The sequence below is a fragment of the Blennius ocellaris genome (genome assembly GCF_963422515.1).
Source record: "Blennius ocellaris genome assembly, chromosome: 4".
NCBI lineage: Eukaryota > Metazoa > Chordata > Actinopteri > Blenniiformes > Blenniidae > Blennius > Blennius ocellaris.
Genome location: NC_137653.1, coordinates 27,020,430 through 27,048,237, shown reverse-complemented (window position 1 = coordinate 27,048,237; position 27,808 = coordinate 27,020,430). Strand labels below are relative to the sequence as shown.

General features: G+C 44.5%; 1 protein-coding gene across 1 annotated transcript; it reads right to left on the bottom strand.

Annotated features, from left to right (window-relative positions):
* Positions 1-134: 134 nt before the first annotated feature.
* cntn2 (contactin 2) lies at positions 135-22,015 on the bottom strand (the record flags this gene model as incomplete). Its single annotated transcript, XM_080494432.1, has 22 exons — positions 135-238; positions 2,088-2,256; positions 3,190-3,302; positions 4,607-4,793; positions 7,913-8,028; positions 10,462-10,696; positions 11,086-11,156; positions 11,650-11,799; positions 12,343-12,501; positions 13,810-13,930; positions 14,531-14,706; positions 14,802-14,929; positions 16,099-16,249; positions 16,425-16,554; positions 16,702-16,838; positions 17,567-17,748; positions 17,894-17,996; positions 19,010-19,222; positions 19,317-19,412; positions 19,510-19,682; positions 19,912-20,053; positions 21,955-22,015. The coding sequence occupies 22 exons, from the start codon at positions 22,013-22,015 to the stop codon at positions 135-137; spliced, it is 3,117 nt and encodes a 1,038-aa protein (XP_080350558.1).
* Positions 22,016-27,808: the final 5,793 nt, after the last annotated feature.

Genomic DNA, 27,808 nt, shown 5'->3' with positions numbered 1-27,808 from the left:
TGTTGTCATTATAAAAAAGTCAACTAACTCCCCCTTTCTTTCCCCAACCCCCAGATCCCTGCACTGAAACCCACCCGACATAAAACACAGGCTAAGACACAGCAGAGCTGTGAGCCGTCCGCAGAACGAGACGATCACAGAGACACGAGGACGAGGAACCAAACGCCGGCGACGACCAGAGGCTGACGGAGGAGCAGCGAGGAGACGGAGGCGCTGTTCTGAACCATCATACCAGTACCTGCACACACACACACACACACACACACACACACACACACACACACACACACACACACACACACACACACACACACACACACACACACACACACACACACACACACACACACACACACACACACACACAGAGTAAAACTCAATCATAATCATACTCACTGATAAAGCTTTTCTTAAACATATGATGAGCATTTACACCTCATTCACATCTGTATTACACTATATCACACTATATATCACTGTGTCACACTGTAACACACTGTAATACAATGTATTACACTGTATCACACTGTATGACACTGTGTCACACTGTAATACACTGTAACACACTATATCAAACTGTATCACACTGTATTACATTGTATGACACTGTGTCACACTGTAATACACTGTAACACACTATATCACACTGTATCACACGGTATTAAATTGTGTCACACTGTATTACACTGTATATCACTGTGTCACACTGTAACACACTGTATATCATTGTGTCACACTGTATTACACTGTATTACACTGTATATCACTGTGTCACACTGTAACACACTGTATATCATTGTGTCACACTGTATTACACTGTATCACACTGTATATCACTGTGTCACACTGTATATCATTGTGTCACACTGTAACACACTGTATATCATTGTGTCACAACGTAACACACTGTATATCACTGTGTCACACTGTAACACACTGTATATCATTGTGTCACACTGTATTACACTGTATCACACTGTATATCATTGTGTCACACTGTAACACACTGTATATCACTGTGTCACACCAGGTCACAATGTGATATCCAGTGAACTGCAAAGCATTGTGGGAGGAAAATGTGATCACCATTCTTTCAGGGAATGATACTTTCTACAACAACAAAGTCATTTTAGTTTCCGGCCCACATTCTGACTAATTTGATCTCAAAAGAAAAATAATTTAGCAACTGACCAAAACGTTTTTTTTTTATCAAATATGAGAGCAACCCGTGAAGGTTCTTATTTATTACCCTTGAGTCAAAATAGTAAAAATCAGATTTGACCGTATACATTTTCACAGTGGTGGTAATGTTGTGAGTATTTCATTAGGATTACTGGGATTAAGGTAATCTGCATTATAACCTCTAACATTACTGAAACAGTGCAGTCTGTAGTAAACCTGCTCATAGTAAAAACTGGTAATTTAATCAATAAAGTTAGAAGTAATGCTTTCTTTATTTTAACGCTTCTGGAGCTGGATCTAACAGGATTGTAATCATCCTGTGACTAAAGTTCAGTCATCAGATCAGATGTTCCTGCTTTACTCTGAGGTTTCAGCTTCCTTGTTGCTTTGAGCTGTTGCTTGTGCGCAATACTTTTATACTTTTATCATTTCTGCAGCACGTCTCTTCAGTTTGTCATTTAACAGTGGTGTTAAATAGGACTCAAACCTCGTGAAACCACGTAAAAGCTGAGCGCTGCCTCTTGTTTCAGATAGTGATGACATGTTTATCAGCATATTCGCTTAATAAGTATCCTGACATCACATGGCCTTGAATAAATGGTGGCTCTCAATTGTGGCCAACCTGTTGGATTTATACCAACATGCGCAAAGATGAAAGTTTTCATGTAAAAACTGAATAAAGTTTTATGACAAGCGGTCATATTTGGACATGACAGGTTAACAACATCTTTATTGTGAGCTCTCCTCCAGACATGATGGGACATTGTGTCGAATGTGCAAAGTTCATGATAAAATACCTTGAGGCACAAAGGAACACTTCTTTGTGGTTATATGAATAAGGTGGTTATATGAATAAGGAAGTGAAATTCTTGGTTGCACCTTTTTATTGGTTTGTTTTCCCTCACCTGAGTCTCGGGACACGATGATCTCGTGTGCAGGCCCGTCGCCGCCTTCGCCCCAGGACCGGATCTCCAGCACCACGTAACCGTTGTCTTTAGGCAGCGGCAGATTCACTGACGTCTTCCCTTTGTCCAGGAACTTCAGCGCTGCCTGATCCTCATGCTTGTACAGAACCTGACACGCAGAGCAGCGGGAGCACACGTCATCTTCACTGCATCTCACACAGTGAGCTGTTCACTTTTACACCAATGCACCGTCAGTAAAACAATAACTCAGTGAAAGTTCGGAAGGAACGCGTTTGAATGCAGGAGTTACCAAACATGGTCGCTCTTCCAAGAGAAGGCGATCACCTTCGAGGATTCTGTTTTTGTCCGGGTGTATTTATTCGATTTTGGGATGTTTTGATGGCTAACTGTTCACGGATGGGAGAGGCACCTCATGGAGGAGATCAGCATCTGTTGCCATAGTGACGCTCCCTGCTGAGTGTTCCACACAGTGATGTTGCTCGCTGACAAGCGAGTTAGCGTCGATATGTGCTAACGACTAACAGGCTAGCGATGCTAACTCGGTTCAGCCAACAAATGTGGAGTGAGCGTGTATGTATGTATGTATTTTACCAAATTTTCACAAAAACTATTAACCCGAATTGCATGAACTTTTCAGGGATTATTTGTCATCATCCAAGGACCAATCAAAGGTTATCAGCTAACCATTTCTGAACAAATCCCTCCAAAACTGAAAAAAAAAGAAAAAAATCTCCCATACAAAGCGGATGGGAGAGGCACCTCATGGAGGAGATCAGCATCTGTTCCCACGGAGACGCTGAGCTCAACGGAGAGAGATAAATGACCATGACAAAAGGAGTGGTAAGGCGGTTCAAATAACTTTGTAATCCATTGGTTTCCATGGTGACATATTGTGGCGTTTTGCGTAGGTCTGCACTCTACCGGGTGTAGTTAAAGCTCTTTATTTTCCCCCACCTAAACTCAACACCTGCTCAATGTGGATAAATGTGTGCAGCTGTGTGGTCGTCAGCGATCATATGGCGTGTTTGAAAAGGACCGAAATGGAGGCCTGCTGAGTGTGGAACACCCGGCGGTGGCTCACCTTGTAGCCCAGCACTGCGGACTCATTGTGCATGGCCGTCACGTGGTCCCAGCGCACCGTCACCGAGGAGCCCTGAGTCTTCCACGACACGTTACCGGGAGGACGGTTGGGAGCTGCAAGACAAACACATCCTGAATCAATATGATGAGAAAGAAAAGTCAGCTCAGCCAAATACAACGGTCGTATTAAAGGGGTCACATTGTCATTATCATCCAGCTTTCAAACACTTTCACATGGTCTTGTTGATTCAATAACATTGTTTTCAAAATGTAGTGCCTCAAATCCAGCTTCTCCTTGATTCTCCTCCATTAGAATATTGGATCATAGGAGCTACATTCAGAATCTGCTGTGTCTGTGTGAGCTGGACTGGCTCCGCCCAGACACACCCATCTTGGGAAGAGGAGGGAATACTACCTCTCGTGGTGCCATGTGCCAGAGCAAAGCTGCCTGATTGTGGGAGGAGTCAAAGGGGAGGAGCCTACCTTGATTGTGATTGGCTGAACCCCCGATGACACTATATAGGGTTTGATTTCTGATTGGCTGGTTGGAGCAACACAATTTTTAAAAACCTGGAACAAGCCAGGGAGAGAGAGGACACACTTTTTACACCTCTGGGGCGTCGCTCCAGGTGTGGAGACGATTAGTACTGCTGGAAAACCTTTAGAAAGTTAATTTTGCATAATATGAGACCTTTAACTCAGTTTTTTTGTCTTGAATCTGATATTTAATTGTGATGTCATGAAAAGAAGCTCTGGAATTGACGGTATGCCTGCAGGGATAAAACATTAGATTTCATTGATTTAATGATTCTTATTAACTTTCTATTAGCATTAAAGTCAACCTGCTACACATTACAATAGGCAGAGGGGGGTAAAAGTCAACACCCTAGTCGTACACATTACGTCATGCAATGTGTCCCTCAGTAATGGCCTTTGTTGACAGGTGAGGTCACTTTGACAGGCTGCTGCTCTGAAACCGACACTCCAACGTTTTAATCTCTCGTTTCAGTGCAGCCACAGCCTGAAGCCCAGGAAGCGTTCCACTCTTTCTCTGCTGTCTGCAGGTGAGGAGGAGGATCCGAGGAGAGGCGAGGTGGCCCACAAGGCTGGTTGACCTGGAGGATCACTCGCAGTGTGTCACCCCTCAGCTCAGTATTTGTGTTAAATTCAACGTTACTGCAGGCGACACACAGAGACAGATGAGAATCGTTTCTCTCTCTTTGAGAAGACAGTTTGGAGCTGGGGGGGTTAAATATCTGGGCTGCAGCTAGTGGAGGGTCTAATCTGGCCCACAGGATTCTTTCGCAGTGTTACAACTTTATATGAAAGCCAGTTAACACTTTCATTTTAAAAAGACGTAACCAATGTAGCAGTGTGTGTGTTTGTGTGTGTGTGTGTGTGTAGAGCCAGACTCGTACGAGGTTTCCTGGTGGTGATGGTGGTTTGGGGGGACGGTGGTCCGGTTCCCGCGCTGTTGTAGGCGAGAACAGCGACGCGGTACCGGGTGCTGGGCCGGAGTCCCGATACCCGGGCTGTCGGTTCCAGTCCTGCGGTCCTCACTCGGTCTGCTGCCGCCTCCCGTTCATGCTGCCGCCAGTAGCGGATCTGAGGACACACATCGCAGGGCTGCTGGGAAATCTGGCACACGTGAGACCGACAGGGTTCTGGTCCAAGAGTTACTGTTACTGTGAGTGAGTCAGACCAGCAGGGGGGGGGGGGGGTCAGACCAGCAGGGGGTCAGTCCTTGCTGGGTTGCATGAGGATCAGTGATGAGCCAAACCGTGAGTTTGTCTGGTGAGACTCTCCTAACAATGACGTACGAGCAGCGCGACGTCAGTGAGTGAACAACCTGTGCAGCAGAGAGCAGGACCTGCAGCATTGAATTCTCTGAAGTACCGACATTACTTTGAGCTCGACTCAGTAAAAGGTGACATAAACCACAGCACCTGCTGTGCACTCTGCGTGGGAAGAAAACTTTGATCTACGGTGAAAACGTCCACCTTAAATCTGCGAGGAAGCAGCACGGGAAAGTGGAACCCTGCTAAAAAGAGTGACAACACACTGAACACATGGAAATGTTAAGAATATGAAATACAGTCAGGAGAGACTTTGATTTCAATTAATTTACTGCTGTACTTTATTTACATATATTCAAATGAATGAGTATATGTACACAAAAAGTCTTTTATTTTATATTTCATAAGAAATATTTTCTCTATTTCAGCAAAATATAGTGCATTTTGCAGAAAATAGGTTTAAATGTTCCTTCAAATCGGAGACTGTTGTATTTAATTTAACTGCTACTTGATGCAGGAAGTTAAAAGACTGAAACGAACAAAACAGGTTTTCAAGAGTTTTTCATTTGACTCAGTTTTATATGATGGAATCTGCAGAACCAATGTTTCGAAAGGAAACTAAAATTAACTAGTGTACTTTTCAAAATAAGTAATCAGTAAAGTAACTGGATTATTTGATCAGGGCAGTAATCAGTAACTAGTTACGATTTCCAAGTTACTTGAGCAACACTGATGAAGGCACTCGGCTCCATGAGAGGAAATAAATTCAGTCTGTCTCTTTAGCCTTTATTCTGAGCACTAAAATTTTAATCACCACGGCGATCGAGTGAGCTTTAACCAGGGCGTCTCCTACGATCGACAACAATCAACAATAAGGTCTGAAACAACTTCCGCCTGTCTGAGAACAAAGTTTAACATCATGACACTTTATAACCGGCGTGGTGAATCATAAACTGTTTGTTTGTTTGTCATAATAGAAGAACCCGCTCCTGATAATTCAGGCTCCGTCCACACCAGGAAGCCGGTTCAGCTAAACCAGATGTTTCTGGCCTGTCGTCCACATGAGGCCGTTTTAGAAAGTGTAAAAACAGGGTTTTTTGAACACTGGTCCCATAGTGGGGACATTTTAAAACCCCGGCTCACATCTCGCAGGATTGGACGGGATGAGAACGAGAACAAAGTCGGCAAAAACGATCATCTGTGGAAAAAAGATCACGTAATCGCTCCCCCCCTCCCCCACCGCGGTCCGTGATGTCATCAAAAAACCACAACAATCAGGGACTCAAGAAGCTACATGATGCTAACAGCAGGAAGAGTGTGGCCATAGACCTATAGAACTAGTAGTGTATAGAGGTTTATGAGCAGGATCTACCTCTAAAGTTCTATAGCCCCCTCTCCACCACACACAAGTGCCGGGGCGGAGCGGAGCGGTACGGAACAGTTCGGAAGCACTAACCCCGACCGAAATTTTGGGTCGTGTCTCCACTGCAGAGAGGAGCGTGAAAAGTGGGCGGGGCTTATGAGCTTCGCAGAAATGTGACATTATAACAGAAAAGAACGTCGTCAGATGTAGATCTTATGAATCCTCTGTTGTTGTTTAAATTCTCCACTTTGCACTTTAATTTTATTAAATTTTTTGCAGCGGAAAAAAAAAAAAGTTACTTTTTGCAGCAGTCATTTTTTGCAACGGAGAGCTGCAGCGCAACTTCCGTGTTTGTGAGAGAGCGGACGCTCCGGCCACTTGCCGGGGACTTGGGGCGACGTGCCCCGCACTCGAGCACTCGGGTGTGGGGCAAGTGGCCGGAGCGTTCCCCCCGGTTGGCTGAGGCACAGACACGGGAGTCTGAGCTTTCTGCTCAAACGCAGGAGGTTCTGATCCGGCGCTGATCGCGGTCCGGCAGCTCAGCGCCGGAACACGGAGGCGCCGAGCTCCGAGCTCCGAGCTCCGTTTCATCGCTTCCGCGGTCCGTCCCCGCGATAAAGCGCCACTGACCGCGGCTGAACAGAACGCTGACCGCCTCTGGAAAGCGGAGCTGCCGGAGCGCGGTCAGCGCCGGAGACGAAAGCTCCAGACTCCGGTGTCCCGGACGCGCATCCACGCCACGGCGAGCGCTATGCTGCAAACAGAAAACTCCAACGTGATGCAAAGTCCCTCCCCACGGTCTCCCCCTGCCTCAAGTCCGCTCTTTCACAACAAACACTAAAGTTGAGCAGCAAAGAAAAGAAAATGAAAATAAAAACAACCAGAGCGCAGCTGACCACACTGACAGCAGAGGCTTCATCCAGCCAGCACATTAAAATATTGAGGGCGTGTAGTAAATCACTGACCAATCAGCAGACAGCAGCTCAACCTCAGACCCGTTCCATGGTCCCCGGCACCCCAATGGATGGGGAGCGGAAAAGCGGTCGCCTTTGGAGCGGTCTGGAGCGGTTTAGACTGCATTACATGTCGTGACACGCGAGCCGGAGCGGTTTAGACCCGTCTAGGCTGGTACTTTTTGTGCGGTGGAGACGGGGCTTATGTGTCTTCTGAGTTTCTGGTGTGTTTGTTGAGTCACAGCGCCCCTACAGGCTGGAATGTGTACTACATGTCCTGAAGCCTCGTGTTGAGTCGTGGTCATAGTGACGTGTGGACGGAGGGTTTTTAGAGAAGGTATAGAGTGTATAGAGTAAAGGGGAGGTAAAAGATAATTTTTTCTCGTCGTGTGGATGAACCCTCAGTAAACAAGTTGTGTACTTTATCCTCCTTCTATTAGCGGAAGAGAATCTTTGAACATGGCTGTGTAAAATCCCAGGAGCACACTCCATGAGAAAATGACTCTTTCATCCGTCAGCGCTGGTGAACATTGTTTATGGAGATTCCATAGCAAACCGAATGGTCTGGTGTGGTGGGCGTGGCCCCGGAGCTGAAGGACGGCAGACCCTCACCTCGTATCCTCGCAGGATGCCGTTGGCGCTGAGCTGCTGCACAGGCTCCCAGGAAACCTGCATCTCGAAGGCGGACAGTGCCGTGGCGTTGATGCTCGACGGTCCCACCGTGGGTTCTGTGAGAGTCAGCCAGAGGTCAAAGGTCAACACACACACACACAGGTACTCGCTCACATTACGGCTTGATTCCAGAAGGAGCCACTTCATGAAGAGCTCCACACACATGATTTAAAACGATCCTGGCTTCGTGGCCGTTTTCACCAGAAATATAGAATAATAGAATAATAAAGTGTGTCAACTTTGGTAAAGTTTAACGGTGAACAATAATAGATGAACTTTTACTGAAACAATGGAACATTTACTATGAGTAACACGTGTGTGTGTGTGTGTGTGTGTGTGTGTGTGTGTGTGTGTGAGAGAGTGCACGTGCGCTGAAAGTCACGCATCATTTTGGTTTGACCTTCCTGTTTATATCCCTGCTGTCTTTTCAGAGACGCTTTTTATCTTTAAACAAATCAAAATCACACACACTAAGGAAACTCATTTGAATCTTTGTAGGAATCATGTTACAGCAAATCCACTTTAAAATAGTCAATCTCTGATCAAATCTGATCATTTCCGGCCATCGTTCATCAAACATAAACGTATTTAACTGGACAGGAGTCGTATGAAAACATCATTCAAACAATCATTTAAAAAGTGAGTCACTCCGTCAGACAAACGTAGAAGACAAAATGTTTCCTTGTGGTGGTGGAGGGAGTATGAAGCACCGGCCAACTAAAACCTGAGTACTTGAGTATATGTGGTTCCTTCCTGTCCACTGATTCTGACAATAAAAGCAACATCAAGTTTGATTAGATTAGTTAGATTAACCTACAGTTATTGAAAGACATGAAAAGTTAAGAACCTTTCCTGTTCAGAGGTGCGACAGATTGACTCGACTGAGTGATGAGCGTGACCTCGGCTCATTTTAAGCAGTCGTGGTTGTAACTCGTCGTTCATTGTTTCTAATCCCAGTGCTGGTCTCTGAGTGAGGCTCTCAGCCTCCAGCAGGAAGGTCATCCACAGTCCAACCTGTCCAACCTGTGGATCAGGTGATCAGGTGTCCTCCTGCAGCCTGAAGACACCTGCTTGAGGCTGCAGGCCTTCACTGCAGATGCAGTTTGCCCCCATCCCTCCTGCCTACACGCACACTCGCTCAGGGGACAACGTGCGGCTGCCCTCTGGTGGTCATTGACAGCTACTGCATGTCTTGCTGGAGTCAACTGCACATTTTTATCATAACATAAATAACATGATTAAAAAAACTAAACAAAAAGTACTTTTGCAAAAGAAAAGACTTTAATGTGATCACTGCATAACTCTATACACTAAGTTCATGCAGTTAAACTGGAATTGTAGTAAATTTAAGAGACGAGTCTGAAAAATAGTTTGCAGTTTGTGTGAGACCTGAGGGCCGACACCGATAACCATCATTTACCATCTAATAGCGTTAAACAACAGGACATATTTAACATGTAAATGTAGCCTTTTTGGGGAAGGAAAACCAAGTGCTGTTTTATTCCAAGCTGATTGTGTACTTTAACAACTGTGGGTTTTACAGGGTTCAGGATTTGTGCTTCTTAAGTTCAAACTTCAGCGACATACTGATGGTCACACTGTTGTTACCCTGAGGATTAGCACAGGTGGTATTTTATCCTTCCTGACTATAATTAGTTTGCTTTTATATACATATAGTCATGTTATACCACTACTGTGCAATAGTGCAGTTTGTTGTCATCACAGTGCAGTGAGTTGGTGGATTAAATACAAATAAGGAAAAGTTTTAAAGGAAGTGCAGATGTGCACACAAGCCTCTGAAGACTTAAACTAATAAAGATCTATAGTAATATAAAACTACTTAAAATATCTGTAAACAGCAGGAAATGTTTACACTTTTTTTACAAAATTAACAACAGCTGGGAAGACATAAACAGTTAAAATGATGATGGAATGTCCTAAAATGTTGAAAATGTAACAAGGAAAAAGAATCAAAATGGTTAATATAACCAAAATCTAATAAGAAATGTGGAAAAAAAAGGAAAGAAGAAGAAAAAAACAAAATATCAACTATTCTAAAATGCAGTTACAAAACATCATGAATGAAAAATCTTTTTTTTAATCTCTATACAACTACACTGGTTAAACACAACTTTATGAGCTGTTGTCTTCATTTCAATCAGCTCTTTGAGTCTAACGGCTTTCTTGAGTCTGATGGTTTCACCCACCGTTCTTCTGCCAAGCTTCTCAGTGTGCTGAGGAGTTTTGACTGTTTGCCGCCTAGTTACTGTAACTCACCCAGTGACTGTAACTCACTGAGTTACTATAACTCACCTAGTTACTGTAACTCACCCAGTGACTATAACTCACCTAGTGACTGTAACTCACCTAGTTACTGTAACTCACCCAGTGACTATAACTCACCAGTGTCAGAGGCTGAGTTGACCGAAACTCACCCAGTGACTGTAACTCAGCCAGTTACTATAGCTCACCTAGTTACTGTAACTCACCTTCTTCAGCTGAGTGCACTGCAGCGATCTGGCTGAAGGGACCTTCTCCTTTGCGGTTGTAAGCTTTGATCCTCACTTCAAAGGGGCTGTATGGCGTCAGGCTGTTGTTGTAGTAAACGTAGCGCGACGACTCCACGTGGGGGATTCGAACCTCTGTCCAGGCTGATGTGTCCTTCTTCCTGAATGCCAGGGTGTATCCAAAGCCGTCGCCGTTCTGATACTCTCTGGCCATCGGCTGGAGGATGAAAGGACATGATTATGTCAGACTGTGAGTCTCTTAAAACGGGACTAAATACATTATTATCTCTCAGCTCTGGTTGAGTTTTCTTGCTGTTTTTAACTTTCATATTGTTGGTTCTAGCACTTAGAGATTTATTAATGTAATACCAGCTGGGGCCTTTCTATGTGGAGTTTGCAAGTTAACCCCAACCTCCCCAATTAGCTAAACAAATATTACCCCTCTGGGGATATAATACATGATCAATAAATACTGGCACTGATGATACAGTATTAAAACGTTCCTTATATGAACAAAAACAACTTGTATCAAACATTATCAGGTCTGGTTTTGGGCGCCATAAAGACTAAATGCAGTACATGCATGCACAGAGAACATTCTCTCACCGTCCAGGTGACGATGAGTTCATGTCGGTCTCCTCCTCCTCCTCCCAGTCCGCTGGGCGCCACGGTTGGAGCTACGAATACGAACAGGAAGACAAACATGGTAAGAACAGGGAGTGTAATGATGGACATCACTGCTTCTGCACCTTCAGCGTGACGTATCAACCTTGAGGAGGGTCAAACATTTTGAAAAGACTTCATAAAACACAGAATTCCTCCTGAGTAAATGATATGAATACAAATGAATGATGTCAACGGACGACAAACGCCGAGCTTCATTCACAGATACCAGCCTCAATGCATTTTGAATCCTCATTAAATCACTGTCAATGATAATAATTCCTGCCTAAATGGTGATTATCAGTCCTGAAAAATCTAAAAATATGGTCAATGTTTGGTTGAGTGATGATGTGAACATATTGTACATCAGATTGCACCATAACACACACACACACACACACACACACACACACACACACACACACACACACACACACACACACACACACACACACACACACACACACACACACACACACACACACACACACACACACACACACACACCTGCTTGCTGTGTGCGGATGATGTGGGAGGGCATGCTGGGCTCCCCGCTGCCCAGGATGTTACTGGCAATGACCTGGAACTCGTAATCCATCCACGGCATCAGGCCCACCACCCGAGCCGACTCGGCGTTTCCTTCGATGTTTATGGGATCTGACGTGACGAGAAGAGACTTCATTGACAGAAACAGTACAAAGCAGTAGTGTTGTCAATATTAATCCTCAGGCACTTCAGCAAAATATAACGTGCACTTAATGTCATTTAAGTTTAGAATGGGCACTCGGTGGAGCGCTTACCTTCGCCAACCGAGTTAGCATTGCTAGCATGTTAGCGTCCACTTTGTATGGGAAGTTTTTTCTCAGTTTTTGAGGATTTATTGAGAAACGTTTAGCTGTTAACGTCGCAAAATCTAATCGATTATCCTGAGGTGTTTCTCCTGAGTCTTCCTTTCTTGTTTATGAAACTCTGAGCTGTGAGTCTGTTTCCTGCTTCAAACTTGCCACATTTCACTGCCTGCTAAGTTCCTACTTTTCTCTTGCATTGACATTATGTTGGACTTCTTACTACCATTTTAGAAATAAAAACAGCATCGTTATCAAGTCCGTTTCAGTTCTGCACCTGAGTCTTCAAGCTCTTGTACTATTTCTTTTCGCATAATCTAAGGTAACATTTTAATCAAATATATATTGGGAGTACTTGTCCTCATCTTCTTCCACTCTGACGACAGGGTGGATCGACCCATGATGACGTATCTTCCGATTGGACTGTGGTTGTCGTAGCCGCAGCTCCACCTGAGCTCCACCGACGTTTCCGCCACGTTCTTCACCAGCAGACCTCCAGGAGGTCCTGGTGGGCCTGGAGAACAGAACGAAACAGAAAGTCATGTATAGTACCACCGACCTGGAGTCACAAGCTCATTTTGAAACAACATTCCCAAAGAGAGAGGAAAGTAGAACGTGTGGAGGGACATTTCACTGCAAAAAAGGGTCGCGCAAATAGAAGACAGAAACCAATTTTGAGAAGAAAATGACTTAAAACCAGTGAAATTATCTGTCCATGCAGCCAGTAAATTTTACTTGAAAGGAAATCTTGAAATAAGCTCTTTATTTCTAGATTCAAGACAATAGGATTAGGGTTAAATCAAGGACGAAAAATGTGTTGGTAAATTTTATAGAAGTCATATTATCCAGCTTTTCAACATTCAGTTGGTCCAAAGACATTGTATTCAAAGTTTATTGACCAAAATCATCTTTTCCTTATTATTGATTTCATTTAGCCAGGAGAACCACATTGGAAGGGCCTGAATTTGAACCCGCGACTTTCTTGTTGCTCCACCTTGCAGTTTTCCTGAATTTTCCTCCATTAAAATATTGGATCCTAGGAGCTGCATTCAGAATCTGCTGTGTCTGTGTGGGCTGGACTGGCTCCGCCCACACACGCCCATCTTGGGAAGAGGAAGAAGCACTTCCTCTCGTGGTGCCATGTGCCAGAGCAGAGCTGCCTGATTATGGGAGGAGTCAAAGGGGGAGGAGCCCATCTTGATTGATTGATTGTGATTGGCTAAACCCCCGATGACACTATATAGGGTTTGATTTCTGATTGGCTGGTTGGAGCAACACACTTTTTAAAACCTGGAACAAGCCAGGGAGAGAGAGGACACACTTTCTACACTTCTGGGGCGTCATTCCAGGTATGGAGACGATTAGTACTGCTGGAGAACCTTTAGAAAATCGATTTTCCACAATATGACCCCTTTAAATCTAGCCAAATGATCTACCATGTTGAAAAATAAGATTTAAAATCTTGACAAGTGCCACCTAATGTGCAGTGTTTATTACTTTAATCAGCTACAGATCATTAAGATGAGGGTTTTGTGTATTGAAGGGAGTCGGCAAAGGTCGAGATGGCCAAAGTACAATGAACAAGTATGGATGATTTCAGAAAAATGTTCATTAAAAAAAAGGAGAAATAGTTGTGATGCTCCATTTCTACATGGTCAGCTTATGTCTCCACTGTCTGAACAGGTTGTTTCCAGTAATAAAAAAAAAGAAGAAAGAAAAACACATTCAAACGTACAGTAAGTAGAACCAGTATTGACCTATTTCAGCACCACAATGAGGTAAACCAGAGGTGAAACGCTCCTCTTTTCCCGGCTCTTCTTACCTCGAACTACAAGTTTAGCCGAAGCAGAAGCGCTGTCCACCACCGTCTGGGCCGTGCACACGTACATCCCCGCCTGACTCAGCTGAGCGCTCATGATCAGCAGGTCGCCGATGTTTTCCTTCTGAAAGCGCCGGCCGAGTGAGGGAGACGGAGAGAAGACAAAGCTCATGAAAGAGAAATGAAAACACGCGGGGAGACAGAATGAGGTCAGCTGACTCTGAGGAAGATGATGGACCACATCAGTCCCGGTCTTGGGTCCTTGTACGGACTTCTTGTTACACACAGAACAGATTTTAAAGTAATACTACTGGTCTACCACATGCACCATATGCACAGATTTGGTTACTGTAATTTCCAGACTATTGAACACACCTGAATATAAGCCACACCTCAATTTATAAAGAAAAAAGAATAAGAGAGGTCGGAGTCAGGAGATGCATCTGAACGTATTTCCCGTGTATCGGCGGCATGACGCTCATGAACCTATAAAAATCCATAAATTCGCCACGTCATTGTTTGGGCCACAGGTTTCAAAGTGTGTCAAAAAAATTAGCGGTTTATTATCTGGACATTACGGTAAACTGATTCTCTGAACCTTTAAATCTGATCCCACAACGGTGTGTTCGGTGACGTCTCAATGCCTCGGTGAACTAAAAACCTGAGACTCACGAACAGACCGGATGGAAATCTGTGGACGATTCAGCAGATCCACCGGACTCACCCCCTCCACCCTCTGGTAAGGCCCTGCAGAGTTCTCCAGGTCCAGCAGGACCCCGTTCAGGGCCCAGGTGAAGGTCAGGTCCATGGTGGGGTCGTGAGAGGCGTGGCACTGCAGCGTCACGTTCTCGCCCTGGTTGATGTCCGCGTTGGACGGAGCCAGAGTGATTTTAGTGGCGTCTGCAGGAGAGTCAAACAGACAGAGGTGAGATGGACGGAGCACGTTGCCAGGAGGTCTGGCGTGTGGTTCCAGGACCGTGGCGGCCCGAGGTTACCTCGGACTGACAGGTGTCCCGTGCTGTTGGCTTTGCCCAGGTAGTTCTCCGCGAAGCAGGTGTATTTCCCCTCGTCTGCCCGGCTGATGTTGTGGATCCACAAGATGCCGTCTGGAGTGACCGTGACTCTGAGGAGACACACGGACAGTAAACCTAGGATGCTCTAGAATAAATCTCTATTGTCCCCCCGGGGAGGACGTTTGTCTTTGGTTCAAAGAAAACATAAAGATCAAATCTGAAGCATTAAATATTGAGAACAGTTCCTGTCTCTTCTTCAGTGGTTCTAGTTCCTCCTCCTATTCAGTAAAAAACAAAACAAAAACAAAACAAGAACTTTGTGAGCCGCTTTATCAATAAATGCTTGAACTCCTTTTCTAACCAACAGATCCCAGAATATCAGAATCAGTGTAACTTGTCGTGAAACCAGAGTGAAACTCCCTCCATCAGTATTTACCAGGTCAGGACCATGGAGGAGTTTGTTCTTTATTTAAAGGTAACATGGAGACTGAGGTATTATGTGTGTTGCTACGTGGACTAGCAAGCGAGCCACAAATGTTTTTGTGGATTTTCTAGCCTGAGATCTATGTGTTTAGCACAAGTGGGAGACCGTCCCAAGATGGCGGCGCTGGAGGCACGTCGTGTCAACAGGCGCTGGTAGGCTGTGCGGCATCTAGGTTTTATACAGTATGTGTCTGAGGCTACGTTTACATAAACCAAAACAAAACGGATATTTCCCTCTCTTCGTTTAAAGAAAATCATCACTTACACTGACCCACATGTACAGCTGCTTCAGAGCTGCTCTGAGCAGCCAAACCTGTAGGGGGCAGTGTAAGCAAGAAGCCTGAAGCCATGATAGCCAATCAGAATCCTGGAAAATTAGGTTGAAGTAACTGTATGAATAACTGAGTACAATCTGCTGAGCTGATGATGCTCATGCTCAGGACACCAACTTACACAGGTACTATCATAGTTTAGTCATACAACGGGATTCCTATCATCGTGGTGTGTTTTTGACTATTATAATTTACTGCAGTTTAAATGTGTGTGTGACCAGTGGAACGACTGCAGTTTGCAGTCGACACATGAGGCGTCTATTCAATCTCACTGTGGCTGTTCTATCTCGGTATGTCTGAGGGTGCGTCATTCACTCACTCACCAGCAGCCCCGACTACTGAGAGAAACTTGTTCAATCAGGGAAAGATAATGGAATCAAACTCCGCACAAAAAGCTCAGGACATGTTACGTGGAGACAGGAGGGCTTGGTGATGCGTGGTGTTCGTCTCCTCTGGTTGATTACCTGCTGCTGTTGGTGAGCAGCTCAGTCCCTCGACTCCAGAACAGACTGGGCTTCGGGGCGGCTCGAGGGCGACACTCGATCATCACCTGTCCGCCCCGGGCCGCCGGGATCAGCCTCCTCACCGGATTCAGGCGGAAGTCTGGAGCCTGAACTGTGGAAGGAATTGAGAGCAGTGTGTTTTTGTAGGAGAATACTGGAGAGACGCAAACAACATTGACCTTCACTTTCCATTAAAATTCATTCAGGTCGCGTTCTTCAAATATGTTTTCATGTATCTTATCTGTTTTCAACAGTAAACTTTAGTATGAAACAGAGCCTCTTGCTACCTTGGACTCTGAGCTCGGAGGTGGAATAGATGGTGCCGTGCTTGTTTTCAGCGACACATTGGTACATCCCAGAATCCTCCAGGGCCAGGTTGTTGATTCTGAGCCGAGCCCCGTTCACCTCCACCCGGTCCTGAAACCAGAGGAAACAGTCGTTTCTGTTTGAACCAGGAGAACGTGAACCATGTCAGCATATGTTTTCTCTGTGTTGGACTGCTCTCCGGGCAACAACAAAGAAGAAAACAGGAATTTAAAAGGTGGCAGAGTGGCAGCGTGTTACCTGCGTGCTGAGCGGCTGCCCGTTGCGCAGCCAGCGTACGGCCGGTCGAGGTTTCCCAGCGGCCACACAGCTCCAGTGAAGCTCGGAGCTGATCTCCACCTCGGAGTCGCTCATCACCTGTAACCACTCCGGCTGAGCTGGACGAGAGGAGGACAGACACAAATTCAACTTCCGGCATCTGGCCGCCGCTGCTCGATGGCGGTGACGAGCAGCTCATGGTATAAACCTGTGGAACGCTGGTGAGCGAGAGTCTCCACTGGCAGGTTGTGCAGAAAACGCTCTGTTTGGGATTTGGATTGAATCAAAACTAGTGTAAATCCTGTCAACTGTGACAGCTGAAGTACAATGGAAAGATCAATTAAGGTTTTGAATAACGGAAGCAAAAGTAGAACTAGAACTACTCTGTCTGCCTCTCTCTCTCTCTGTCTCTCTCTCTCTCTCTGTCTGCCTCTCTCTCTCTCTGTCTCTCTCTCTCTCTGTCTGCCTCTCTCTCTGTCTCTCTCTCTCTCTCTCTCTCTGTCTCTCTCTGTCTCTCTCTCTCTCTCTGTCTGCCTCTCTCTCTCTCTCTCTCTCTGTCTCTCTCTCTCTCTGTCTCTCTCTGTCTCTCTCTCTCTCTCTCTCTGTCTCTCTCTCTCTGTCTGTCTCTCTCTCTCTCTGTCTGTCTCTCTCTCTCGCTCTCTGTCTGTCTCTCTCTCTCTCGCTCTCTGTCTGTCTGTCTCTCTCTCTCTCTGTCTCTCTCTCTCTCTCTGTCTCTCTCTCTCTGTCTCTCTGTCTCTCTCTCTCTCTGTCTGTCTCTCTCTCTCTCTCTCTCTCTCTCTCTCTCTCTCTCTCTCTCTCTCTCTCTCTCTCTCTCTCTCTCTCTCACCCTGCACGTTGATTCGTCCTTGGTACTTGTCGCTGCCCTCGGAGTTGTAGGCCTCGCACTCGTAGCTTCCCTCGTCATCGAAGGAGAGTTCGGGCAGGGTGAGGGTGGGACCGTCCACCGAGGAGCCGGCCTTGGACGGCATCAGACCATCCACCTTCCTCCATCTCAGCTTCGGGACGGGACTGTGGGAGGAAAACGCGAGTGAGAAAAAAAGGAGGAGGGAAATCGAAGGTTAAGGAGGTGGGTCGTTAAAACTTCCAACATGTGTTGCAACAAGTTCCCCACAAAAACCTGTTAACGCGGGAGCAGCGATTGTTGGAAACTCACTTTCCATACGCGAAGCACTCTAACTGGGCGGTGTGTCCAGCTAAGGCGTAGGTCTCTGCTGGGAAGCGAACTTTAATGGTTGGAGGCGACTTCCTGGGGTTCGCTGAAATTACAACAAAGAATAAAAACTATATATTGCATACTTCAGGAATTGATGGGACATTTTCATCTTTCACCAGTTTCCTCTCACTGTATAAAAGAAAAACTGTCTGATGTTAGTTAGTATAAATGTTCTGGAGCTGTAAATGCAGGTGAACCGACCTTTACACATCAGCTGGGATCAGATCACCCTGAATTGGGTAAAGTAGTACAGAGAGCGGATGGAAATCTCTACAGGAACTGCTAATTTGACTGACTTGGAGCTTACTTTCAAAAAGGCGACATATCAGAACACAGAGTCATGAGCTGCTTCCAGCTGATTGGACCAGTGTCATCGGCAAACTGGAGATTATTTACATGCAGTGAAAATATTAAAAAGAAGAAGTCACTGGGAGGATAAGAACATTTGAGTGACGGTGTGAGAATGAGCCAGGCAAGGCAGACTACTGGCGAATTCGATAAAACCAGACTGTGCTGATTCTTCACCAGTCAAAACATGAAGAGAGCTCAGGTCCAACTTGGACTAAAGTTGATTCAACGTCTACAAGAAACCCTAGAAGACGGTTCTCTGATCATGCTATGGAGATGCTGCTCATCAGCAGGCTGTGGAAAACTTTTAAAATCGTAGAAGCCAGATTCACTCTTTTAGAAGAACTATACCTTGTGTGACTTCTTTTCAGTTCAACAAAACAACATGAGGCACAGATAAAAAGTGTGGTCGGATCAGAACACAGACGTTCAGGTGCTCAGAGCTCACAGTAGAAACAATGTTCACACATTTAGTCGCTCAGATGCACCAACTAGGTTGTGCTTCAACTACAGATTCAATACTGAAATTACAGTCCATATTTTTTACTTCATTATTGAAAGCGTCACTTTATTTTCATTCGTATCATTTGGAGAAATTAGATGATATTCATCAGGGTAGAAGAGTAATTTAGTCGACTACTGTCAATAAGTGACATACATTAAAAGCTAACAGTGTTCTTTAAAGTGGCAGCAGCAGACGCTTCGTACCGTCCGGCACCACCGTCAGCTGGTTGGCCCTGCTGAAGGTGCTCTTGGTGCTCCTGTCCATGTTGATGGTGGTGAAGCAGAAGTAGTCCCCGGTGTCGTTGGCGTCTGCTTTGGCCACGTACAGGTTCCCTGTGACCTGCGAGACAAACCAGCGGCCGTCGTCCTTCTTGATGAAGTTGGGAAACTCTTTGATGAGCCAGCGGTAGGACAGGGCTGCCGGGGACGGAGACACAAGCCAGATTCATTCCCGTCGTTTAGCGGTCAGGTTAGAGAAGCTCTCCTAAACCGTCTTGACCTTGAGGCTTACCTGGATAATGTGGAGGAGGCTGACATGCCAGGAAGGTTCCTACGCCCTCATACGCTGTCTGGGGACTCCTGTTGTCTGGAGGGAAGTCGTGGAGGTCTGAAGAAACAAAGCCGATGGCGAGAAGGACAACGTTTACACGGCCATGTTTTGGATCACTGTCTTTCTCTGTCACGGAACCAAAGTCTTCACTTACAGCCAAATTTGAGATTGGCGGCTTTGCTGATGATGGTTCCGCAGCGGTTGATGGCCAGACACTGGTACGAGCCCGCGTCCCGGGAAGGTTCGGGGCTGCTAATCACCAGTGTGCCCGCCACCAGGGTGTACCGGTCCAAACCCAGCGGCACCTCTGTGCCATTCAGGAGCCACCTGGGAGACAAAGCAGACAGGTTCTGACTACGACTACGACTGGATGAAACTGCCCTGTTGCAAGACATAAGCGGCGTCACGGCAAGGTTTCACTTCTTCGCCATGAATCATCGAGAAATGTTGGGGGTCACTTTGAGTCCTCTGTGACTTGTCCATCATGAGACGCTGGACGCCTGTAGCAGGTTGTGCAGCAGGTATGTTGATGAGGCGCACGGGTTATGTGACCCACCTGTAGGAGGCAGCTGGACTTGCTCTGGCCTGACAGCTCAGGGTCACCTTGCCTTCAACCAGGCCTTCTGGGTAAATGACACTGCTGGGCTGTTCCTCAAACACTGGCCCGCTGTCATGGCCTGACACACACACGTCCCCACCTGCAGACATCATTCAAAGGGAGTTCAAAGGGAGTTAGGCACTTTTTCACCAACAATGTCCGCCTGGGGTCTTTGCACGTGTCAGTTCAACCTGTGACCGAAGCGTCCCAGTGAGCACACCCTGTCCTAACTCTGTCCAAACCTTGTCCTAACTCTGTTCAAGCCCTGTTGTAACTCTGTCCTAACTCTGTTCAAGCCCTGTTCTAACTCTGTCCTAACTCTGTTCAAGCCCTGTTCTAACTCTGTCCTAACTCTGTCCTAACTCTGTCCAAGCCCTGTTCTAACCCTGTCCTAATTCTGTCCGAACCCTGTTCTAACTCGATTCTAACCCTGTCCTAACTCTGTCCTAGCCCTGTCCTAACTTTGTCCTAGCCCTGTTCTAACCCTGCCCTAACTCTGTCCAAGCCCTGTTCTAACCCTGTCTTAACTCTGTCCTCACCCTGCCCTAGCCCTGTCCTAGCCATCTCCTAACTCTGTCCAAGTCCTGTCCTTGCCCTGTTTTAACTCTGTCCTAGCTCTGTCCTCTATGTCCTAATTCTATCTTAAGTGTCCTAAATTTGTCCAAACTGTACTAACTCTGTTCTAACTCTGTCTTCATTGTCCTAACTGGGGCGGCGTGGCTCAGTTGTTAGAGCGGTCATCTCCTAAACGTGAGGTTGCAGGTTTGATTCCCATCTCCACCTACCCACATGTCCTTGGGCAAGACACTGAACCCCAAACTACCCGGGTGAATGCAGTGACAGTGAATAGCTGGTGGTGGTGGTCAGAGGGGCTGATGGTGCTAAAATGGCCGCCTCCCTCCGTCAGTCTGCTCCAGAGCAGATGTGGCTACAGACGTAGTTTATCACCATCCAGTATGGAGGGAACCAGTAATGCAATGTAAAATGTCTTGGAGTGTCCAGACAAGCGCTGGAGAAAACCAATGCATTATTATTATTATTATTTTCCATTAACTCTGTCGTAACTCTGCGCTATCTCTGCCCTAAACATGTTCAGAGCATGACTCAGCACAAAAACCAAAAAGAAAACCAACAAAATTAACATAAGTCTCAATCATCTGAGTCTGAATCACCAGAACTGGATTCATAATAAATCCCTTCAGCAGAGGAAGACACTGTGTGTGTGTGTGTGTGTGTGTGTGTGTGTGTGTGTGTGTGTGTGTGTGCGCGCGCGCAATAATATATTAAAATTCTTATTTTTGTCATTTTCTCCCACCAATCCATCCAGCCAGACATTTGCATAAAATGAAGCTCATCTTCGATCCAGTTCTCTTCCACTCCTCCATCAGTAAGTTGATCCCACAGAAGCAGTTTTTTTTACAGTTTCTCCAGGCTTCACAAACACACAAGTGCTGAATTATGCAGATGTTCTCAGAGCCCAGTTACAGCTGGCAGCCTGTTAGGAATAGTATGAGCATTGATTTTGTATCTCCTTCTGTCTCCCTGCAGTCTTCCTCCTGGCTTTTCGCCACATGTAATTTAAACTTGTACGAGGCGAGGACGCGTGCAGTGAGTGCCTTGCTTTGCTCAAGTCTGGGACACGGCGGAGACCTCCGCAGGCTCTACATGTATGTGGTGATTTGGAAGAGCTTCTATTGTGTGGCTCTTAGAAATGCACTCACATTTCAGTTCACATTTGACAAAGACTTTGCAGAAGGCGAGTGATAATCAAAGTAAAAACAGTAAAAACATTTATATACAGGGAAGTCACAGTTATACAGCTTTTCTTTACTCTTATTGTGTAGAACACAAAAAACTGCTTCTATACATACAGGTACATTCCAGAAATGGATAAATACTGATAAATACAGTTATGGGAATACTTTGACTTTCTCTATGATCTGAATAATGAAAAACACCTTGAGCCCTCAGCAGCAGCATGGCGTTCGTGTGTGAACTCACCAGAAGCTTCCTTTAAGGCCACTGAGCTGAGGAACAGCAGGCTCAGCAAGAGCGCCATCATCTGGAGCCCACAGGAACACACCGAGGACAGCAGGGAGAGAACCGGGCGTCACAGGAGGAAGAGGAGGAGGAGGAGGAGGAGGAGGAGGAAGAAGTGTCTGCACCTGTGCAGAAAAGAGTGTGAGGTTAATGTGATTGCAGTAACAGGGTGAAGTCAGGTTCTCCTGGGTTCAGTCCAGTTCATGGTCCGGTTGCTTTATCTGTCCAACTCCTAAATGATAATGATGTATTTATTTTGGCACATATTTTAGGTGTGTGTGTGTGTGTGTGTGCACTGTTCATACACTGTCAATATTTAGAAACACAAGGGAAAAAAACCCACAGAATTCATATTGTGTGCAGGTATTTTCCATTTTTAAGTTAAAATAAATTTATTTTCTTCAAAAACAAGACATTTTCTGCTCCTGTCCTATACTTTAGGCAAAAAAACACATTAATTATAAATATAAACATACTTATACATATACACCTGAGGCTAGTCCAGTGGTGTCAGACATATGGCACATACACAGTTCGCAGATTGACTTTGAAAAGAAAAGTGTAAAAGTGGTGTAATAGCAGTACGTGCTGTTCCCAGGTGGTCCTGAGCAGCTCACATTGTTTCAGTGACAATAATGAAAGTTACACCTCAACGCTGAGCAACGCTGTGGTCATGAGAATGGTACAGGTAGTTCGCACTGTAATTATTCATTGAATTGAACATAATGAAAAGTGCATTAAATGGGAACATATTCAGGTTGTACTTTGCGCGACAACAAAGGCCGAACGTTGTTCTTTGTGTGGACTTTCGTGTTATTGTGCTCTTGAGCAGTTTAAACTGCAGTGACCGGATCCTTCCTGACTCCACACAAAGGACAAGACGTCACTGGAAACGCACTTTGATTCCACTCACGGCCGCAAATCAATTGGCTTTGGCCTCATTCCTCATTTTGGAGTTCAGTAAATCAAAATAGGTTTTTTTCTTTTGGTGTCTGTGCGGGAGGAATGACACACAACAGGAAGAGCTGCTGCAAGAGAGTTAGGAAACTCCAGTTTGTGCTTTTCATTAGAAAGTTAGACAACGCTCTCCCCCTGCCTCCTAATTTCATTTACTCATCAGAGCCAATCAGAAGCGTCCGTCTCTTTAAAGCAGTTGACGCAGGGTCACTTCTTCACATACGGAGGATTTAATATTCCGCTGCAGTCGTTCGCTGCAATTTATCAGAGCGCTTCAATGAAGCTTTCTGTAACTCTGGTGCTTCGGGTTTGATTTTTAGCAGCGACGTTTCTGGTGAAGATCGATGTGTTTGTCCCGTTTTAATCACCTTCAAAGTCTGTGAACTCTGATGAAGTTAATGTGGAAGAAAAAAATGCAAAGTAAAGTCAGTAAATAGATATTACACTGCAAAAATTCCCCCCCCAAAAATATATATACTAAAACAAGAAAATGAACACTTAAAATAAGCAGAATTCTCTGCCAACAGAACAAGAACATTTTACTTGACAAGATTTTCCAAAATAAGAAAATAATTCTCGCCCCATATGACCCAGCGTCTTGAAAACAGCATTTCTGGACTCAAAACAAGTATTTTCATGTGTTCTTATTTTCAAATGTTAAAATAAGAAGACTGGACTTATGAAATGTCAGTTCAGGTCCTTTGGTTGCTGCTCAGTCATCTTAAAGTGAGAAAAATGTTTGTTTTAAGCCAAACAATATTATAACTAGTTTTTAATACTCAACGCCAAGACCAGTCTAGCTAATAAGAAAATAAAGAAATAATCATCTTAAAACTAGAATAATAATCTGAGCGAGCAATTTTGCTTTAAACAAAAATGACTTATTAGTCAAAAACAAGTCAATTTTCACTTAATTTAGGAAAATATATCTTGCTTAGATTTGACTTTTTGCAGTGTGAGCGATGTGTCAAGATACAAAATGTGAAAGTTCAGTTCCTGACTGACAGTGAAGCTTTTTGGTTTTCAATGCGCTCCCTGTCCGTCCTCCAATGTTTGTAACGATGAGAACAAAACCGGACTGAAGCACCGACTGTGGGCAGATCTTTAAATAACACATAAAACATCCCATAATAAAACAGCAGATTTGCCTTCCGAAGCCTGTGAGATGATATAATGACACTTTATTGCTTTCGGTTTGAAACCAGAACTTCATCTCTGTGCATCACTTCAATCCATTTTGTTGATTTTGCACAGGAGCAGATGTTGAGCAGGTGTTGAGTGTGATTGCACCGCCAGCAGAAAGCAGGCTGGAGCAGCAGCAGTGTGGAAACAGTGGAGCAGGCTGGTGTTGGACTGGGTCACAACGTGGGCAGCTCTGGTAGATCCACCACAATATTTAGTTCTTCAAGGAATGAAGAACAACACACAGCTTGAGCTCTGCAGGGAGAAACAGCTTCCTCTCCAGCTGTGATGAACGTCACCGTTTCTGACTGACCTGGGGTCAGTGTGACTCTTTCTTTTCACACACAATCAAACCATCCTGATGTTAGCTGGGAGTGGCGTGAACCGGCCCCCTGCTGTGCATCCAGTCACATCAACACACCTTTCACCCCCAGGACCAAGCTGCTGGGGGATCTACTGAGGTTCTCTTCTCCCACAATGCACTGCTCTCACCTGCAGTTGTACTGGGCTGCGCACACACACACACACACACACGCACACACACACACACACACACATAGTGTGTGTTTCTACTGTTTTCATTCTCTGTGTTTCTACTGTGTTTCTACTGTATTTTCATTGTGTGTTTCTACTGTGTTTTCATTGTGTGTTTCTACTGTATTTTCATTGTGTTTCAACTGTATTTTCATTGTGTTTCTACTGTATTTTCATTGTGTGTTTCTACTGTGTTTTCATTGTGTGTTTCTACTGTATTTTCATTGTGTTTCAACTGTATTTTCATTGTGTGTTTCTACTGTATTTTCATTGTGTTTCTACTGTATTTTCATTGTGTGTTTCTACTGTGTTTTCATTGTGTGTTTCTACTGTATTTTCATTGTGTTTCAACTGTATTTTCATTGTGTGTTTCTACTGTATTTTCATTGTGTTTCTACTGTATTTTCATTGTGTGTTTCTACTGTGTTTTCATTGTGTGTTTCTACTGTATTTTCATTGTGTTTCAACTGTATTTTCATTGTGTTTCTACTGTATTTTCATTGTGTTTCTACTGTATTTTCATTGTGTGTGTTTCTACTGTGTGTTTCTACTGTGTTTTCATTGTGTGTGTTTCTACTGTGTGTTTCTACTGTGTTTTCATTGTGTGTTTCTACTGTGTGTTTCAACTGTATTTTCATTGTGTGTTTCTACTGTGTTTTCATTGTGTGTTTCTACTGTATTTTCATTGTGTGTTTCAACTGTATTTTCATTGTGTGTTTCTACTGTGTTTTCATTGTGTGTTTCTACTGTGTTTTCATTGTGTGTTTCTACTGTATTTTCATTGTGTGTTTCAACTGTATTTTCATTGTGTGTTTCTACTGTATTTTCATTGTGTGTTTCAACTGTATTTTCATTGTGTGTTTCAACTGTATTTTCATTGTGTGTTTCTACTGTATTTTCATTGTGTGTGTTTCTACTGTGTGTTTCTACTGTGTTTTCATTGTGTGTGTTTCTACTGTGTGTTTCTACTGTGTTTTCATTGTGTGTGTTTTCATTGTGTGTGCTTCTACTGTGTGTTTCTACTATCTTTCTACCGAGCCCACAGCCACAGACCTGAGGGTTGTACTGCTCATAAAGCCGCCACATGATGATTTGGTAATGAGAAACCAGGTCTTCATGTGTTTGAGCCCTGAGGGTTGCTGCTTCACGGTCCTGCTCTCAAACCGCCACCACTACTGCCCTGCTCAAGGGCAGGCAGACCCTTCACAACTGGTCAGATGAACTTCTGTGTGGTGCTGGTTGATGTGTCGATGATGATGATGATGATGATGATGATGATGATGATGATGATGATGATGAAAAAGTAAAACTAAGAGTATAAGCCTCTAGACCAAAAGAGTTGTGCCTGGAGCCACAGACATGTAAAGTCTCTGAAGAGAAAAACATCTTAAATAAATCACGACACAAACAAAACTTTCGGCTGCATTCATTAAGTGTCATAGGTGCAACTTAGATATATTTTATTCCATTTTTAGCTTCGGGAGACTTTTTTTTTTCCCCTTTGGATTTTCCAATTTTATGCATCTTTTATGCATAACTTTGGTTGTTTAACTATTTATAGCTGCTGTGGTGAGATCAGTTTTAGCTGGAGAGTTTTCAATATTCTTTTCTCTCCTTTCCTTTCCTTTATTTTTTCTTTTTCATGAAAAAAATTATCTACTATTTTAATCACTGCAGTTGAACCTTTTGACTATATTTTATTCTTCTTCTTCTTGATTAATTTTAGCTATTTCATTTGGGTTTTTTTTTTTTTTTTGGGGGGGGGCTCATCTTTCCTGGCTGTTTTACCTGTTTTACTTTATTTAGCAGTTTGTTGCCTCGATTATTATTTTGAAAAATCAGTGTGGTATGCACATTAAATAAAAAATGTAAAACGTTTTTTTTCTAGGTCAGGGAGCGCTTGTGAGAGTTTGTGAAACACTGTCCGGATTCAGAGCTTCTATAAACTGGTGAAAAGCAGTGGAGGTGTCCGCGGCCTCCATCACAATGATTTCTACAGTTCAGAACAAACGGAGCAAACCTTTCTCCTCTTCCAAAGTCCTCATGATTGCATTCAGAAGTTGGAAAAAAAAAAAGTGAACGGAAGGAGAAAAGAGAGGCCATGTTTCTGGGCTCCACATTCATTTTTGCTGATTGTTGGTTTCAAAATGTCACAAAAATTGTTCGCTGACATTTTTGTTGTCAGAAGTCAGCAAAAAAGAAAAAAGAAAAACCCATAAAAATGTATTGAGCCTCGAGCACCTTTCACAAATAAATGGTGCTGTAACTCCGTCCTCCATCTGCAGCCATTTCTGCAAACACAATAAAAACAGCAGAGCAACCGTCAAGTCTGAAGCTGGAATTACAGTCGGACCTTCGCAGGCCTGATCGTCTCTGCAATCTGCAAGACTAAAAGGTTTACGGGTCCTTAAAACCCCTCACACACTCCAGATGAATACCAGACCTGTCCGTCAGACTGAACGTCTGTGGACTTTCATGCTGGAAGGTCAGTTTGGAAAAGAGGAAAACATCTGTAAATAAACGACAAAGAAACGGACTGAAAATAGCCAGAAAGCGTCAGAATGAGTCTTCGACCCACAGACACTGTTGTGAGGTCAGAAGTGAAGCTCAGCAGGACAGAACACACACCGGCAGGAGAGAGCTGCAAGCTTAAAGTCCACTTACATTCAAAGTATTTCCTCCCAAACAAACAAACAAACAAACAAACAAAAACCCAATGAGCAAAATGTCTTTCCAACCAAATAAAAAAGGGAAAAAACGCAGCAAAAAGAATCTTCTCTCTACTCATGAGCTGTGCTCAGCTTTGTGGCCTCCTTTCTTAACAGACTCGCTGCTGCGAGAAGCTTCAGCCTCCAGCGGACATCGTTTACCCCGAGACGCTAGGATCCGTCTGGTCGGAGACAAAAACAGCTCAGCAGCACTATCGTCGAGTAAAGTCAAATTCTGCTTGTCTTCTTTGAAGCCTTGAAGCCTTCAGGAAGTCTGAAAACACACCGCAGGGACAATGCTAAATGCTAAATGCTAACCTCCAGAGAGTGCACGGACAACTCCTCCATGTGGACATCTCGTCCACCACTAATCTTTTCAGCATTGTTGATTTGAAGGATTTCAAAGTATATCTGACACATTTGGGATGTTTCTA